The sequence below is a fragment of the Gouania willdenowi genome, chromosome 9 (genome assembly GCF_900634775.1).
Source record: "Gouania willdenowi chromosome 9, fGouWil2.1, whole genome shotgun sequence".
Lineage (NCBI taxonomy): Eukaryota > Metazoa > Chordata > Actinopteri > Blenniiformes > Gobiesocidae > Gouania > Gouania willdenowi.
This window is the reverse complement of record NC_041052.1, coordinates 26,341,691-26,360,709: the sequence shown is the minus strand read 5'-3', so window position 1 is coordinate 26,360,709 and position 19,019 is coordinate 26,341,691. Positions and strand designations below refer to the sequence as shown.

Here is a 19,019-nt window from a genome sequence, read left to right as displayed (position 1 = left end):
ACACATTTTCATTATTTATCTCACTTTTCTCATATTTAGCACATTTTCCTACATTTAACACAACATTTAACCACATATATAGAGGTAAAAAAAAAAATAAAAGCATTAAATCTAAATATTTAAATCTAAAGCTAAATGTGATATGTTATATCTAAATGTAAATCTAAGTCTAAATGTTAAATCTTATATATAAACGTTAAATGTTAAATCTAAATGTCAAATGTTAAATCTAAATGTTAAATTTTAAATCTAACATAAAATATTTAGATTTGGATTTAACATTTAGATATAGATTTAACATTTAGATATAACATATACCATTTAGATTTAGATTTAAATATTTAATTTAATGCTTTTTTTTTTTTTACCTCTATATATGTGGTTAAATGTTGTGTTAAATGTAAGAAAATGTGCTAAATAATGAAAATGTGTTAGCTACAACTTTTATACTACATTTTTACACTTGGCACCCAATACTTTTCTACTCAATAGGAATATAAAAAAATAAAATGAACATAATTCTGTGCCACAGCAGATAGAACGCAAAAACATAAAAAATTTAAACCATATCACGTCGTCATCATCATGACATTCTTTAAAACAATATTGCTATCTGTGTATGAAGTTTGCATAACAAGTCTTTTAAAAACTAGAGCAGACGACACGGCCCACATTTATTATATGGGCAGCGTCTGAATAGTCCCTCCTATCTCCTTTCCTATCCACTCTTCCTTCACCCCCGGAAGTGTTTACGTGGTGGCCATGATAAAGAAGGTCCTGGTTCTCTTTAAGCTCAGGAAAAAACTCTCAATGCTTCCTTGTGTTTTTTTTTTGTTTTGTTTTTTTTAGCTCCTGTAGCCTAGGAAACACTGGTGCATCCTTCATAGACATCACATACATAGACGCCGCTGTGGAGAGACACATCAACAGCGCCGCCATCTTGGACCGGTGGTGGTGGAGGCAGCTGTGCATAGACATTATGACAGAAAGAGATATTTCTCAATCTCTAAGTAGAGTTATTCGTTGAATTTAAAACCGATTTCCAAATCGCTCAATTTTTAAAAAAAATGCCACACATGTAGCTATGATACAAGGTGCTCGGATATATTTAAAATGCTGGTTTTACCACTGAACACTTAATCTTCACACCCACAACCTTGAATATTTCAGTTCTTTGGCTACAATAATTAATGATGATGATATAATAGTAATAGTAATAATAGTAATGGTTATAATAATAAAAGCAAAACAAATAATGTAATAAGAGTCCAGTAACAATAATAAAAACAATATTTAATCATAATAATAATAATATAGCAATAATAATAATAGCAATATAAATAATACAATGAGAATACCAGTACCTATAAAATAAAATAATAATATGAGAATATGATATTTATGAGAATAGCAATAACAATAATACAGTAGTAGTACAATTATACAATAATAATAATTGCCAAATGCAATGTATAGCTATAAACAATGTTGTCAATAAAAAAAGCCTGAGCACATCTGAACGTTTTCTAGGTTCCTTTTGTTCCATCTATCTATCTATCTATCTATCTATCTATCTATCTATTTATCTATGTCTGACGTTTGTTACAAACAAACCCCGTGGAAATTGCTTGAGAATTGAGTGATTTATGACAACTTTAATAGTGTAAACACATCATTCCTCTATAGATGTAATACACTGTAGGAGCGAGTGGAACCGGTCCAAGATGGCCGCCCTGTAGACGCACCGCTCTAGTGGGCAACAGCAGTCGATGCGGCGTCTACGTATATAATGTCTATGGCATCTTTACCAAAGGAGACGAGATAATACTGACCCACAATTCCTTGCGACAACATTTAAAAGGAGACGCACACCCGAGCGCTGACAAATAACGGAGATCATGTAAATTACTAATGCAATGATGTACCTTAAATAATCTAACACCCATATCTTATTATATGTAAGACATATTATCAGATTATAACTGACATAAAACAAACACTCTGTGGTTCAAGAAAAAGGGGTCAGAGACATTTTTAGCCACATTATGTTTTATTCAACATAATTCATATTAGTGAGTGGAAGGTGAGTGTGAGCAAACATTCCCTTAACGTGACGTTCTTTTAGTTTCACTTTTGTTCCTCGTGGCCTCTTTTCTTTTGATTTACATTCAAACCTTGTGATTTTTGAGATTATATCAGTGGAAAGTTTTATAAATGAGTTTTTAGTCCATTTTCGTAAATTTGTTGTTTTTCACCACGGCAGACGTCACTAACCTTTGCAGCCGTCAGATTATTACGTCATCTAGTCGGAGTGCGTCTGATTGTCAAAACAACCGTGATGGCCGTTTCCTAACTCATCTCCTAACACCTTTCCTTAACCACGTGACGTCATCCACGGGGTTAAGGAAAAGGAGATAGGAGGGACTATTCGAACAGGTGTTTATACCAGCCTGTCAATGCTCAGTCTAGTCAGATCTCTGAAGCTCAGCAGGTCTAGGTCTAGGTCTAGGTCTAGGTCTAGGTCTGGTTAGTCGTTGGATAGAAACCACTGAGAATTCCAGGTGCCACAGTGGGGGCAGTTGCTCTAATATCTATTGTGTTCTCAGACAAGACACTTCACCCACATTGCCTAGTATGAATGTAGTGTTTGAGTGATGAAGGGCTGATGGTGCACTATGGCAACCTCACTTCTGTCAGTCTGCCCCAGGGCAGCTGTGGCTACAATAATAGCTTACCACCACTAAGGGTAGAGTGAAACAATAATGTACATCAATGTAAAGTGCTATAAAAATCCATGTTCTTTTTCAATAATATGAACACGTCTACATTTTCTGCCAGTAATTGAGACCGTTGGGCATTAACTATTTAACAGTCTTCAGCAGTGGAAAAGAGACGCTCACTGGGCACAGATGTAGCAGGGATGGAAAGGCAGGGTTCACTTCCCCCTGGGGTGACCCTCGTACCATCAACAATAAATCTTTTTAACGTAGTATCTCAATATATTGTTGCATCTCTACATACACACACTAACCACACAGATTGAAGTTGATCCATCCCTTCTTAATGAAGTAACATATATAAACCTCACCCATGTAATCAAGGGAGTCTGAGACAATGAATGGCAATAAGCTTTTTATTTAAACATTAAGGCAGTGTATTTTTTTTGTTTTTCATTTTTACACTGCTATCCACAAAGCTTGCTGGTGGGCATGTAGAACTTTAAACATGTGAATATTTCTTCTTTTGTTTTTGCATTACCAACCTTAAAGCAAGCCACATAAATATTTACATCTCTTTAGTTGTATATACAATCCTTGCTATTATACAGTGGGTTATAATAATAATAATAAAAAAAAAAGAAAATGCACAGAATGGTTGAACAATTGGAAGTAAATCTGGCCCTCCCACCCCCTCATTGGACAGACCAGGGAAAATCAGTTTATGTCTTTTGCCATGTTTGAATGAATAATTTCCTTCCAATAAAAAAAAAAAATCACAAAAAGTTAAATGCAGGTTAAAATTCACTTCAGTACGATTAAAAACAAAACAAATAAATGACATGAGAGTCACCAGGTTAGGAAACGGCTGATATGGCTTTGTCTGTTAAGCATCTCATTCTTCACTTCCCTTATGGATAAGCGATCAACATGCAGAGACCAACAAATAAAAGCCCAGATTTTCTTTTTCCTTTTGTGTGGGGAGTCAACAAACCATCCATGAGTCTCGAGGTTTAAGGAAAAAAAAACACGACTGAGATGAGTTTTATGCAGGTGAAATGCGTCATGGATGGGAGCGATGGAGGAGGAAGGGGAGGTAGTCTTTTAACAGTCGTGCTTGTGTTGAAAAGATAAACCAGAGATGGATGAAAGCTTCATGAACCACAAACTTAGTGTCCAGCCATTTAACCCAAGGAGAAAACACGGTCCAATGATCCAGAGATGAGTGGCTGTGCAAACATGAGGCTAATGTTAACCCTCCACTTCCGGGCGCTGCAGTGAAGTACACTTGAAGCAAGATGTGCTGATGTGGACAGTTTTCACCTGCTGGAGGATTGATCTACTGAGTGAAACCGTTACAATCTAAGGCAGTGATGGAATCAGAAGTTTTAAAAAACATTAAAATGAAAAAACATTTTTTTTTAAAAAAGACATTTCTTTACTTTTTAAAAATATTTCCCAAAGTAGACAGGATGAAGCCTGTGAGGGGGGCAAAAAAATTAAATGTTGTGCGTCACTTGATAACTTCAGTAATGTGTGAGGAAAATAAATGGCACTTAACACTAGAAATATCTCATAGCTGTACAAAATCTGCCTGACAGGAAGTCTCCCTAGGGCAGTAAAAGGTCAGAGGTCAGACTGTCACAACAGCTTCATGTTTATACGAGCAGCCTGAAGTCGCCGCCGTCACTTCTTTCCACTGTGGACCAAAAGATCAATGCAAGATGGCTTTTTGTCATCTCTGTTGAGGTTAAAGGAAACTGCAGAGTTTACCTTTCTGCAGCTTTGGGCTTGGGCTGCAACTTGAAACGTTCACTGCGATGTGATTGTCACTGTGTGTGAGAGGAACAGGAAGGAGGTCGGACCAAACTAATAACCAGCGTGGTTACAGGAACCTTCCAGTGAGGGCGTCTTCCATGTTCCAGTCCATTTGATTCTCAGATTCTTAAAAACTGGGTATTGACCTGACGTACGATGAAGTGCTTCATAAACACAGACATGTTTGTATAAAAACAGTGAGAGAGTGTCCCTTGTCTCAGTGCCATGTTTATAGTGACATCAGCGATGAACAGCATGTTTACCCTGTAAACCAATGATATGAATCCCCACTCACACATCTCAATCTCTGCTCACCACAAAACCAGCTCCACCATGACAGAGAAGAGAAGAGACATCAGAATGAAGTGCAGGTGTGAGCACAGTTAACACAGGACTGGACTGGAAACAGCACAACAAACAAAAGAACAAAACAGGAAGTTATTCTCCTCAGGCATCCTCTCTGTAGGGGGCGCAGTGTCCAGCAGTAAGAGTGTGTGTGGGCACAGGTCACATGATTCACAATCAGGTGACAATTGGAGGCCAACGTCACGTCGACTCATATCCACCAGGTGTGAGTCAGTGTGTGTGTGTTGATAAGGCCAGTAAGGAAAAGCAAAGTGATTTTTCCTTTAGAGCAGTCCTGGAGTAAACGCGTTACACATTTGACACGCACAATGAGAGTAGCAGCGAGTCTCTCTTCATCACTACTCAGTTTCAAGTGTGTGAAAGGTGCAGGTAAACCTGGTTTGATGGCTGAAGCAGGAGAAGCAGGCTGGAATGGTGTGTGTGTGTGTGTGTGTGTGTGTGTGTGTGTGTGTGTATGTGTGTGTGTGTGTAGCACTGAGGTGGGTCCAGTTGTTGTGCATCTTCACTCGCTGTCCGACAGCGTCTCATACTGAGACATGAGCAGCGGTTTGGGCTCCTCCTCCCAGGACCGGCTCTGTGCAGGCCCCGCCCCTGGGCCCGGGGCCCCCTGTTGGCCAGAGGAGGGGGAATGAGCAGTTCCCGTACCGCTGGGAAACCTCATGATCAGCGGATTGCACGGAAACGGGGTCGGTGTGGAACCTGCAAATATAACAGAAACAAAGTGTTGGAGAGGTTGAGGCTTTCCATCAGGTGATGTACTCAGAGTGAGAGGGGATACCTGCAGACAAGGGCCGGTCCTCCCACACTCTGTTAGTGAGTGGAGTTCGTCGGTTGCAGTCTCCTTCAGAGTGGACCGAGGACACAGATGAGGGTCTTTCCCCCCCTGACAGACCTGGCCCGGGTGATTTGGTCTTGCGGCCGTTGGAGCGCCCGTTGGTCTTTGAAGACTTTGCTCCACCTGCAAACAATGGAGGCATGAGCAGAGCTGCTGGTTCTGCCCTTAAACATCCTCTCCATAGTCAGTAATGCTGCTAAGTTACTGACAAACCAACATTACCTCAAGTAGTTTTGATCAGTTGTTAAATATCCAAGTTCAAACTGGTAACATGACTCTGGATGAAGTAATATCTCTACAATATTAAATATGTGCTAAAGCTACAAATACATTTGTTTTAATTTTTCCAAAAGCTTAGAGCTTTAGTTCACAGTAAAGATCATTCTTTATGTCCGTTAGTGGCGCATACAGCATGATAAAGCCTGGTAAATGTTTGCTTTGTGGGTTTACTGAAGATTAAAAAACACAAGACAAAACTTCATCAACAATAGTAAAAAACAGTGTAAGATTACTTAATTCAAATTTAGGTAGTGCTTTCTAATCGATACACATATATACACACTAGGGATGGGCGATATTGACAAAAACCCAATCCCAATCATTTCTGGTATTATCACAATAATGATAAAAATCACGATAAAAAAAAAAACTATTAAAAAAAATCATTAGTGTAAACAGGTTCTTTACAAACACAAATAAATCTTAATACATCAACATTAGACACATTTAAAAAGGCTACAATAGCTGCTGACTCAAAGAGTTCATGAGATGATATTTTATGGAATTTATTTATGCATGTGGCTCACTCTATTATTGTTATTGTATGTAATTCATTTATTTCCTCATTTGAAATAAATGTATTTTCTAAAAAATAAAAAGCACATGAAAAGCACAAATAACTCCATTAGTGTTTTTACTGCTGATGAATCTTGTTTATGTATTTGATCAATAAATATACTATATCTCTCTGATTTCCTATAATTAAACCAGATCAAGGTGATGGTTTAATCATTCAGTATATTTAGGTGTAATAATCTCAATAGTTACATTAGTCTAATGGGACCAGCTTTGTCTGTGAACATGTGAAATATAATTAAAAAATATTGCGTTTCACAAATTGGGATGGATTAATAGTGACATTATTATTTATGCTAACATTTATTTAACACAACGTGTGACATGTTAAGCTTTTATTCTTCCACATAAGTGTTAAATCTCACCATAAACTAATTGGTGGCTCTCTGTGGTTTGATGACAGTAAGATCTGTTCTTTTTATTTGGTCTATTCCATATATGGAGTGGTTAGCATTAGCTCTGTGTGTCGTGTGTTAGCTTAGCATTGTTAGCTTTAGTTGAGTTTCCAGTTCATAATCAATGCTGCAGGTTCATCTCTGTCCCCGTGTTTGTGGATCTTTGGGTGGATCTGATGGAGGAATTTGAATTGGTTCCCTTTGTTGGATGGTTGTCTGGTCTTAACCAAGTAGTGGTCCATGATGTATCGCAGCACAGCAGCTTCTGGTAGCTGTAACGACCACCGTGCACACACAGACAGACGGCGGTGTGTAAAGGGGCAGTGGCGGTACATGTCAGAGCTTCCATAAACAGCGTTCCGCTCCAAAGATATAAAGTTGACAACAAACAGGGGCAGTTTTGGCCCGTGGAACACGGTTTTTTTTGGGGCATTCTTGGTTAAATTGAGGGACAAATGGCCCGTGGCCCTCGCTAATCTTCGACATTGGAATTTATCGTTTATACCGTGGTATGACAAATTCTTACCGGTGAAATTTTTTTTGACGATAAATCATACATTCCCACACACACACACGCGCACGCACTCACACACACGCGCACACACAGTCAAAAGTTTTAGAACGCCACACTTTTTCCCGTTCTTTATTGTAACTTATTCAGTTTATTGTGTCAACCTTCACAGCTTTAAATTTTAAACCTACTTCTTGTTCCCTGAAAAAGGGCTATTAGTATAATTCTGAAATGTACATTGTTGTTCAGTTTTGGGTTACCAAACCTTTTTTTTTTTACCTCTGGCTGTTAATTACTTACCTTTGTACCATTTCAAGCTATTCATTGGACTTGCACGACTTGAATTGCAATAAATAACTGGAACAATTAGGGTGTTCTAAAACTTTTGACCAGTAGTGTACATACATACAGTATTAATATATGCTTTACAAGAAATAACTTGATAAATTGATTATCTTCCGCTTTAGTTAAAACCAAACAATTATATTTGCAGAAAAAAGTACAAAGTTTTTCATTTGCATGGAAAGCACAAACTAAAAACGGTTTGTAATGCTTGATGTATTTCCTTCCAGCAGATTTGGACAGTGAACCATCCACAATAACTATGACACTGGTTACCATGGGAGAGCAACTTTCTCTCCACCAGTTACAGTTTCCAGAACTAAAGTGTGCCATCACAGCAGTTGCTCCAAACATCTGCTCCTAGGTTTCCAACTAAAGGCAAACATGTGATTTTGTGCTGTTCCACTGGGAGGCACTTACACATTTCCATTCTTTATCTAATATATATATGTCAATTCTGCTTCTTTTTACCACTCATTTTTTAAGTGTAAGGGTAAGTTTAAGTTACTTAGGGATTGATGCAAATCAGATATTATCCTTTTTTTAATGTTTGAATTATATGTATCAAACTATTTAATAAATATTTTTCCACTTTTTTCCTTAAAATGCTAATAATAACTTGATACTTTTAGATATCTATAAAAGTCTTGTTGCACTAGTTGAGAGGTGTTTTACAACCTTTACAATCAAAATAAGTTAGAAATATATGATGAATATGGAAAAGGCTTCATTAACAATAAACTACTACAAGGGCAAATAAACAAAAGACACCTCAGGTAAACACTACAGTTGTTTGGAGCACAGGAGCTTTATGACAGAAGCAGTGCAAATGTATGTAGAGCCCTGATTTAGGGCCCAGCTACAGAACTGTGAAATAACTGATGCTTCCTTGCATTTTTGTTTATTCTTTACGGTCTGGAATAATGTCATCAGGATATTTTAAATTAGTAGAGCTGCCAACTTTGGTCGTTTAGTCGACTAATTGGTCGATGCCATCGTGGTCGACCAACTTTTTCATTGGTCGACCAATTATTAATAAAATTATTATTAAATATAGAGGGACCTTGACTTTCAATTTCAGCATTAAAAGTTGTTCATTATTTGAAAAATAATAAAATTACAATGGGTAACATTTGTGCAATTTTAATGTAGTCTACTGATATATTTTGAAAGTAGACGGGCCTTTTTTCCTGTTAACTCTCGCCACTGTCAATTAAGTATATGACGCAACGCCGCATGTGTTCAGTCCACATGCATAGCAGACGGCAGCATCAACCTGACAGTGCACTGACTGCTGAATCAAGGCACTTTTTTATTTTGGTTGACTAATCGCTACGTGTGCCATAGTCTTGGTCGACCAACCATTTTCTTGGTTACAGCCCTATAAATTAGGTTAAATTAATTTAAGTTGATCAAAATTTAATCAATAAACCTGCTCAGATTCAGTAAACCATTGATCCCTGAGGGGAAATATGGTGACATTTTTGACATAAATTTTTGTTTAATTATGGTTTGCTTTTTTATTAGTATTTTTTTTCCTCACAGGAGTTAAAAACAAATAATTAAAAAAAAAAAAAAAAGATTAATATCGCTAGAAAAACGGAATTTAAAAGAAATTATGCAGAAAACATGGAATTTGTGAAAAAATTAAATGAATTTTATAGGGCTCATTGTTCGTGAGCTACTGATACATCACTGAAGAAAATGGCTGACCAAACTAATTCACCAGTACTCAGCACCAACCAAAGGCACATTCAAACTGCAGGACCAACAACGCAAGCTGCAACAAAGGCATTGTTTTAGAAAACAGAGATCAGCACAAATACAAAGACAATATGAAGCCTGCGTTAAAAATATGGATCACATGAGGGAGGCTTGACCTTGTAAGAATGAGTCCTCAGCCCGTCCGTCCGCAGAGCTCAGAGGGTTGATGGCAGGATTGGATGGAGAGCGCTCCTCAGACTGTTCATCGTATTTGCCCATTAGGGCCTTTCTGATTATGGCCTCTAAGCCGATGGAATTACCAGGAGCCTCAGGGACTGGGTGGCTGCGGACACTGATGGGTCCTGTGAGAAAAAGGAGAGGCAGAATGTTAACGTGACTTAAACCAAGACAGAACAGGACCACTAAAAGAAATCAAATATTCCATTAGAACAATCAGTGCCATATTTCACACAAAGCGTCTGATCTACTTTTAAAAATAACAGAGGGCAGATTAAGAACTTTACAGGACTGACAGCTTATGTTTGATTGAGCAGATAAGAACTAAAAACAAAAATCTAACGGACTATTAAGGGAAGATAGGAGACAGAATCAAACCTAATGTTCAATCAATGTATGGTAATAACATCAATAAAAGGACAAAACATCAAAGGTCTAGGTTTTTCCAAACTAAAATCCAACAGTGCAACGTGTTGTCGTAAACAATAGAGAAGACCCTATAAACATGGCTTTTACAGGTTCTAGTAAACATATTAGGTTATAGTACAGGAAGAACTAGAACCTAATCCTGCATCATCAGTGGGCAATACAGGTGCACCATGGATTGATCTGCCTAATACACCCAATTCATTCTTTGATCAATCAATACATTTAAATACATTACAGTGTATATCAGTGGTAAACCTAGATTACCTGAAAAAATCCATGCAGCAGAATCATAAATATGACTAATTTATTTTCTTCTTAAATGCACACACACACACGCACACATATAAACACACACACGCACACACATATACACACGCACACACAGAAGTTATGTTTGGCCAGGGATGCTGTATTAGTAGAGATAAGACATGTCAACACACTTACAAGGTGTGTTGTTTCAGTTAAGGATGTTTAAAAATATACCTGCAGTTGTGGATGCAGGCATATTGAAGATTTCAGTTCCAGGCTGACCAGCATCTACAAGTGAGGACAAGCTTTGATATATTTACTTCATTAAAATCAAGGCAGTGTTGCTTTTCTTTACAGCTTTTTACTTCTGTCTGCTCCAATATCCGACTTACTGAAATCGCTGTCATTTCCAACCACAGTCATCTTCTTAATCATCTCCTGTTTCTTGAACTTCACGATGGCTGATGTGTTCTCAGTCAACTTGCTAAAGAACGCGGGAGGTTGGGACGTGTTGGGAGGAGAACGGGAGCCCATTCTGCAGGAGGTACAATGATGCTGGGTTAGCACAGACGCACACACACACTTCTTTTTCTCGCATTGAGACTCCAAATCCATTCATCTCAACAAAGCCATCTGCTTTCCTCCTTCATTCCTTAGTGTCAACAACTAAAAATTCTTAGTATTGTATATTATCACCTAGTAATCTAATACTAAGTATAGGTAAATGCCTTTCTATTTTCCCCAGTAACAGCACACACTAATAAACAAAATAAAACCATAAAATATGGACAATGTCAGTATCTCCCATTCCGTTGACAAACTGCTGTTTGTCTCAGGACAAAAGCATAAAGACTCACTACAATGATCTAAGAGCGACAAAGCTACATCACTGAAACAAAGCAGACACTTTACAGCTGCCCCGTGCCTCAGAGTTCAGTCTGTGGAAACCATTAGTGCAGCAGAGATGAGAGGAACACACAGAAACCCAGGCAGGGATCCACACACCAACCCAGGAAGGAAATTATCACGACCAAAATAGATACTGAAAACTCCTGACATCTCCAACATCTCTGCATAAATAATTTAAGTGTTGCACAACCACTTTATTGGCTAAATCTGGAGTTAAGGCACCAGAGCACAGCTTACAAAAAACAGAGGAATATTTGCCACTTCCCTTTGATGGACCTCATCTACGAAGTAAGAACAACATCTCAGACACTAAATGGTTATAATTCTGTTTGCTCACGCAAACATTTGGCCTGAAGAACACTTTGGGACCAGATGACATGTAAAACTCATACAATATGCAATGATTTTGGCAGACATCACCACCACAATTTATCAAACATTAGAAGGAGGTAAAGCAAGAACAAAAGGGAATCTTAGCTAGTGAGCTATAAAGAAATTTGAGTAACTCATTACTGCCACCTACAGCCCCTTTTAAAAACTTAAATATAAAAGTATAATATGTTCTCTAACCAATATAACCAAAACAAACTAATAGATACATGTTCTTTGACACTGGTCAATACTCATTATTGCAGGTTTTAGCAACTTTAACATGTTGAGCTTATTTTGGTCCACCTATTTTCTCCATTCAAAGTAATCACAAATGCAAGAGAAGCTACTTTCTGTTAGACTTAAGAAAAAACAAAACAAAAAGAACATGTTCAATGTCAAACTGGCCATAACTGTCACAACAGGATCTAACTCAGGTTAATATAAGTGAAGCAGTAACTGGAGGATTCACCCTTGCTCTCCTTGATCACTGGAGTAGGCGTGCCCTCCCTGGGAGTCGGGCTCAGTGTTGACCCCAGCAGGCGAAACTGGTTCAATGCAGTCATTGGAAACACTCACAGGTGACGTCTTCGTTTGAAGGGGAGACCTGAAGAAAACCCAAAGAGAACAAAACCTTAAAACCAAGAAAGGGTATCAGGGACTTTTATCCTTTACAGTTTTTCTTAATTGTTTACAGACACTTTCTGAAAGTATGCCTACACACAAATCCAAAATAACACACGCAATGGGCAAAACCCCTCAATTCTCCTGCAAAATGAAACTTTGCATTCAAAATAATGTAATTTCTTCTGAAAATGGTAATTTGTTTTCAAATGACACACAAACCACTATATGAATAGACATTTATAAGAACCAGTGGAACACTGATGTGCGCAATGGAAAACACTATGATGAATGGAAAACACTTGTTCTCCATTCATCATATGGGCTTAGGTCTTCTTTTGTTCAGTGTTACACTTACTACAGACAGTACATACATAAGTGTGTTGTAAAATATTTGAGAATATTGTTTTTATACTCAGAACACACAAATACACAATCAATTACATAAAAACAATTTACACTGTACATCCCAACCAACACAAACTTGCACATACAAAACAAAATAATTTACTGTATACAGTCACAGTAAAAAAACAAAAAAAACAAAAAAAAAAAAAAAACTATGCCGCATCCTCTCTTTGATTTCGGTCATGGCCACAGCACCTCGACCACATCGCAAACAATGTTGGCATCCATTGCTCCAAACAGAAGATCTCACCTGTTTCCCTTTTATGCTAAAGCTCTGATTGCTAATTGTAAAACTGTGTGACAGGTGTTTGCCCATGTGATGAGTCAGTGTGCGTAGTAGGGCAATTAACTTTAGAATTTTGAATGACAGTGTGTACCTTGTGAAAACAAGATATTTTCTTCATGAAAATTGTGTCAAATGCAGAGAATTGTTTTTAAGTTTCCATTTACATGATCAATATAAATTAAATCAAACATTATTCTATATAATTTAACTGTATAGAATTTAATACACTGTATTGTCTTAATTAAGAAGGTATTTTTTGGCTCCAGGAGGACTTTAATCCAGGTGAGATGAGGCAAAATGGTTCCTTTAAGAGTAAAGGTTGCAGACCCCTGACCAGGGGAAGAGGGTTAGGAGACCCCACTATAAGAGCTGGACCCTCTGAATTTAATTCCATGGGGTGAAGCAATGCAGATGCTAAGTTGGTTATGCTACTGTTAACTTAATTCAAGTACAGCATTTCTGCAAAATAAAAAAAAACATAATACACATAACCTGTTGTTATGCTTTGCTGTTATTTAAAAAAAAATTGTTACATCTTCTTTTAAAATTATATAAAATAAATGACCTGTTATTTCAGCCACTGCTTGTTGCAGAAAAACTTAATATTGACACTAAAACATTAAAACATTTTGCAAATATATCTCGAGTCAATGTCAATCTTAACTTCATACAAAACTATGGTACTCCAGTTAAGTCAACTATTCATCAGCATGCATGTCTATAGCTAGCCGGTCAACTCTGCACTGTGAGTTCACAGCTGAAATGTGTCACTACTATTACATGCACACACAATCACAACGTAAAGCTCATACACAGTCTACACCACTCAGGGGTAAACAGCCCTGCTCTCCCACCACCTCACGCACATAGCAATAAGACGTACAAGCACGTCCGTGCACAGACAGAGACAGATGGGAATACATGTGTCTATACATACACACATAGCTTGATGAACCCTCTGATTAGTCAAAAACCTCACAGCTGCAGCGGGCTGTTTCACATGGAGGGGCAAAACAAGGCTGTGATATATTGAGGGGCCTGACCATGTAACGCTTGGAACGTAAAAACTAAGATTTTGTACTCTATTCGAAACTTAACTGGGAGCCAGTGCAGAGTAGAAAGAATGAGGGTGATGTGGGATGTTCTGGGGGCACCAGTTAAAAGTCTGGCAGCAGCGTTCTGAACGATCTGGAGTCTGTTTAGGGTTGACTTATTAAAGCAAGTGAAAACAGAATTACAATAGTCAATACGTGAAGATATAAATGTGTGTATGACTAGTTCGAGATCCGATTTTGATAACAGATGCCTCACTTTAGAGATATTTCTCTAGTTTTTTGTCAGTTGACGACAGTGTCCCTCCAAACACATTGACTGATCAAAACCACCCTAAGGTTTCTGAGGCTGGTTTTAACAGATGAGCCCATATCACCAAGGGAGTTTTTAATCAGAGGGATCTTTTTATCAGGAGCAATGATCAGAGTTTCTGTTTTGTTTCAATTTATCTGGAGATAATTTGATGACAACCAGTTTTTGATACAGGATATTCAATCTAAGAACTCAAATAAAAAGTGAAACTCTGAGTCATTAAAGGAGCAGTACAACTGGATATCTTCAGCATAAAAATGATAGGATTTTTAAAACCACGAATCAACCGACCAAGAGGCATCAGATACAGTAAAAACAAAATGGGCCCCAGAACAGAGCCCTGGGCTACTCCACATGACAGGTTGGACATATTAGACATTACATCATTAATAGCTACAGGTGATACAGGTGATAAGACCTATCACTGAACCTCTGAATTATCTGTCCAAGAGGGAGAAGGTACAATAAAAACAAGGCCCTAGGACTGAGCCCTGTGGAACACCCCAGGATAGTTCAGCTGACCTCGACATGATGTGATTGACTGACACACTGAAGCTCCCACCGTCAGATACAAGATAAACCACTCTAGTACAGGACCTGACATTCCCACCAGATCCCGCAACCAATTTATCATGATGCAGTGGTCAACCATGTCAAAGGCCGAGGACAGGTTTAACAGAACCAGTACGGTATACCTTCCTGAGTCAGCGGACATCAGGATGTCGCTGGACACTTTCAGCAGTGCTATTTCTGTGGAGCGGTGCCTCTGAAACCCTGACTGAAATCTGTCGTAGATGTTGTGATGCTCAACGAAGGATGTCAGTTGTGTTGCTACCACCTTTTCCAGAGTTTTCGCCAAGAAAGGGAGCTTTGATATTGGCTGAAAGTTCTTAAGTTCTGAGCTGTCCTGACTAGGCTTCTGTAGCCTTGGTTCTACCACTGCATGTTTAAAGGAGCTGGGAAATACCCCGGAAGTAAGAGACAGATTGCACATTTTAGTGACCCATGGCTCTATCAAATCAATAATGTTTACAAAAAGCTTAGAGGGGAGAACATCAACCAAGCTGGTTGGGAGGTAGGACTCAAAGCTTTCAATCATATATAAAAAATCGAATCCACTGCTGGACCCATCATCCTCAATGTGCAGGTTAAAATCTCCAAGAATTAAAACTATTTTCAGTTTTATAATAAAGGATAAACTACTGGCAATATTCTTACAAAGAACAGTTTTTTCCCAGTTTCATCAGGAATGACTGAAATCTTACCGGTCCCTGTTCAGTTCACCACTAAGGCCCTCTGAGTAACGGGACTCCTGTGAAGTGGGAGGGGCTTGGGAGGCACTAGGTGGGCGTGTGAGATCCAGGACGGGAGAGCCATGGTAGCTTTGCTGCTGCTGGCTTTGTCTGGTGTAGTCTTTAGTGATCACCTCCTGTTTGTAGAAGAACTTGATCATTTCAGGAACTGTTGCTTTTATTTTTAAAACTATGTTCATGTTCATTTGCAATGTGATTATAGTTAGCTAAACTTGTATATAGTCACATTATGAAGTGCCGGTTAGTTAGTTCACAATTGGTGGTGCAGTGAATGACTTACACTGATGTGCTGTGCCAGTGTGACCACCCTTTGGCTGCCTTTGACACAGGGCGATGGTGGCTGCTGGCCAGGAGACAGTCGCTCCTCGGACGGAGGGCAGTAAAGACCATGAGGCTGAGCTGTGAGCCAAACACACACAAAGATGGAAATCAGTTTTTGGTGACCCATCAACAAATTTCAAAAGATCCTGATAAAAACATGTACTTTTCAGAACCGTCAGTTCATCCATAGAGGCTTGAAGTTAGGAGACACTTTCTTTAAAACATCATAATGCATTTATATCTGCACATTGAAATGAAAAAGATATCCGACAGACATGGTGTGTTTGCTTGAACAGATATGATCATAGCACCATAAAGATTAATAGGGAATGCATTGAAGATAAAATAATGAATTTACGACCTGGTGTTGAAATAAGTGATCAACATTAAATAAAAAAATACTAAAAAGTTCTTTCTTTTATATCAAGGTTGAAGTCGTTAAGGCTCGACACAATCTGTCTACAATAACATTTTCCAGATTGTTGTCTTTGTCTTTCATGGGTAAGAGTTTCCACTCGGGGAGAAGGATGATGTAAACTGTGTATGGGGGAGGGGGTGAGGTTGTATGGACTCCCACTGAGGACAGGTCCCTGAACAGGGAAAAGATACACGGTTCTTTGTTGTTAACCAACAACAACATAACAGAGTAATTTTACTTTAAGAGCACACAAGGGCTACCATTGTCCATTTCTGTCCTTAAATCAGTGACTGCAGCAAGGTGATGATAGATATTTCTGTAGTATGGCATTAAAAGATAATCAAAAGCAAGTCTTTTCAAACCCTTTTGTAATATTAAACAATGTGCTTCAAAAAACCATTATAAGAAGACTACAGGGAAAAAGGTTTGGTTTATTTAAAAAGGAGTAGGGCTAGGAAAATATCAATGGTTACTCACGTCAAACAAATCGCCTACAGTTCTTAAAAATATTGTTTGCTTTTCTTTGCTTAAACCTTCAATAATTGATTATATTGTGATATCTTCAACAACCTTATCAGTTCAGAAATAAACTTAAGTTCAAACAACTTGAGCTTAAGCATTGAAGGAAACTTTAATCTTGTGAGGTGCAGAAGGTTTTGTTTTTGCAACAGAATATTTTTTAATATGAAACTCTCCAGGAATCCTAGGGGCTTTGGATGAGGTGAATATTACAATGACCTGAGATGAGGCATTGATTTAAGAAAGTTGACCCTGCGTGCTAGAAATGTCTCTGCTATGCTTTGGTAAGTCACTTTAGACGAGTGCATATCACTGATTTAAGGTTGCATTAAACTGTTTTAAACTACTTTGCAGGAATTAAGTTTTACGATAAATATATTAGATATTCCCAGGAGTAATTCCCCTGTCATTTAAGCCTACTCGTTGACTGTTAAAAGCAACAAAACAGTTACACATTAAAAGTAAAGTGTTTTTCATAAGTGCAGTATCTGTAGATTACATGCTCTATAACCTCTTTATTATTACAGCTGTGATTGCTCTACTAAGAGTATCACAAAAATCTAAATCACATTCCAGTTGACAAACTCAGAGCTTTGACTAGAGAGACGTGTTGAGTGTTTGAAGAGAGATCAACACTAAGAGGAAGACACAAATCATCACAAATAATAGCGGGCTTTAAAAAGAAACATGCAAATTTTAGGTTGGCAAAAGCAGTAGTAACCCCTAGCCCCCACCCCCCATTAACCCTGGATGGCTGAACGTCTCAACCTTACTTCTATTTGTTTCAGTACAACATGGGTGTGAGTTTGGTGGCTTTAAAAATTATTTTCCATCATATTTGTACACTTAAGCTTTTGTGGTCTTTCTCAAATAAAAAAAGCCTCCTGGCACTGCATGTAGTCTAATCTAAAAAATATGCAACACCGCAGTAGAGCAGCTGCAGTCAAAATGTCCGAATAAGGCTGCTGTTAACAAAGGTGAGATATAAAAACTTCCTACTGTGAAATGCCTCGTCAAGTCTCACAAATCTTCTCACCATGCCCACTGGCAGGAAGCAAAATATTCTGCGGTAGGGTGGAGGGATGCCACATGGTGAACTCAAGTCATATCCTTGTCTAAAACAAGGAAATGAGGATTATTTCCAAAAGATACTCAATCTTAATGTCTCAGCAGCTGTAACCTTAAAGGACACCCAAGATCTCATGGGAAATCCAAGTCTAATCATGTCTTACCAAGCTTGCAAACTCCCAGCACTACTTTTTTGTGAGTAAGTCAGTCACAATAGAAAGTGTTTTACTAGTCTGTAGTTATAGTTAATAGTAATGCCCTGGTGGTCTTTAGGTCCATAAAGAAAAAGGGAGTGATAATACTGGAGCAGGAAGCCAACAATTAAAGCTTTAAAATGAAAAGAAAAATGTAAATGAATTGGGCTGATTTGAAAATGTCAATCACCACAGCGTGCAATAGGCCACAGATTGACGGGGGAAGGTCTGGGTATTGAGGGAGACCCTGGCATCCAGAGCATCTTACCATCAGTAGAGCTGCTGGCAACAAGCGAACTCGTCTCTGGCATCCCCGTTTCACAAGAAATTTGACGCATAATAATCGCGTTTATGAAGTTGGCCGCAGTCATGGTTGTCTTACCGAGTGCTCGAAGCTCTTGTTCTTGAATCGACATCTGTTTGTTTTGAGTCTTTTCCCTACTAGGTGTGCCACTTTCTCCACGGCCAGAGGGGTTATCCAACTGGACAGGCAGCAGGTGTTGAGGACGGCCTGCAGATGGGGGATAAGGGCTCGGGTACAGTCCTCCTGGGCTGGGGCTGGACAACTTTGGATCAGACCTGGAGGAGCCATGCTGGTCTTGCCCATGTTTAGGTAGCCCTCCTCTGTTTTTGCCTCCATCACGACTCTGCTCTTTGGCTACATTTGAGTCCATAGCAGGTAGGTAGGCCTCAGAAGTCACACCTGTTCTTTGGATTTGGCCAGGGTAACCTTGGTAACGAGATGATCCAGGAGGCACAGACCTAGA

General features: G+C 38.6%; 1 protein-coding gene across 1 annotated transcript in view; it reads right to left on the bottom strand.

The window, feature by feature from the left end:
* Nucleotides 1-3,117: 3,117 nt before the first annotated feature.
* Nucleotides 3,118-19,019, bottom strand: part of ncor2 (nuclear receptor corepressor 2) — a 134,135-nt gene continuing 118,233 nt past the window's right edge. Inside the window, 9 exon segments of the mRNA XM_028458640.1 lie at nucleotides 3,118-5,600; nucleotides 5,680-5,859; nucleotides 9,720-9,905; nucleotides 10,693-10,746; nucleotides 10,851-10,993; nucleotides 12,209-12,343; nucleotides 15,685-15,848; nucleotides 16,013-16,131; nucleotides 18,521-19,014. Coding sequence (XP_028314441.1) covers nucleotides 5,404-5,600; nucleotides 5,680-5,859; nucleotides 9,720-9,905; nucleotides 10,693-10,746; nucleotides 10,851-10,993; nucleotides 12,209-12,343; nucleotides 15,685-15,848; nucleotides 16,013-16,131; nucleotides 18,521-19,014 — 1,672 coding nt within the window. The 3' untranslated portion in view covers nucleotides 3,118-5,403.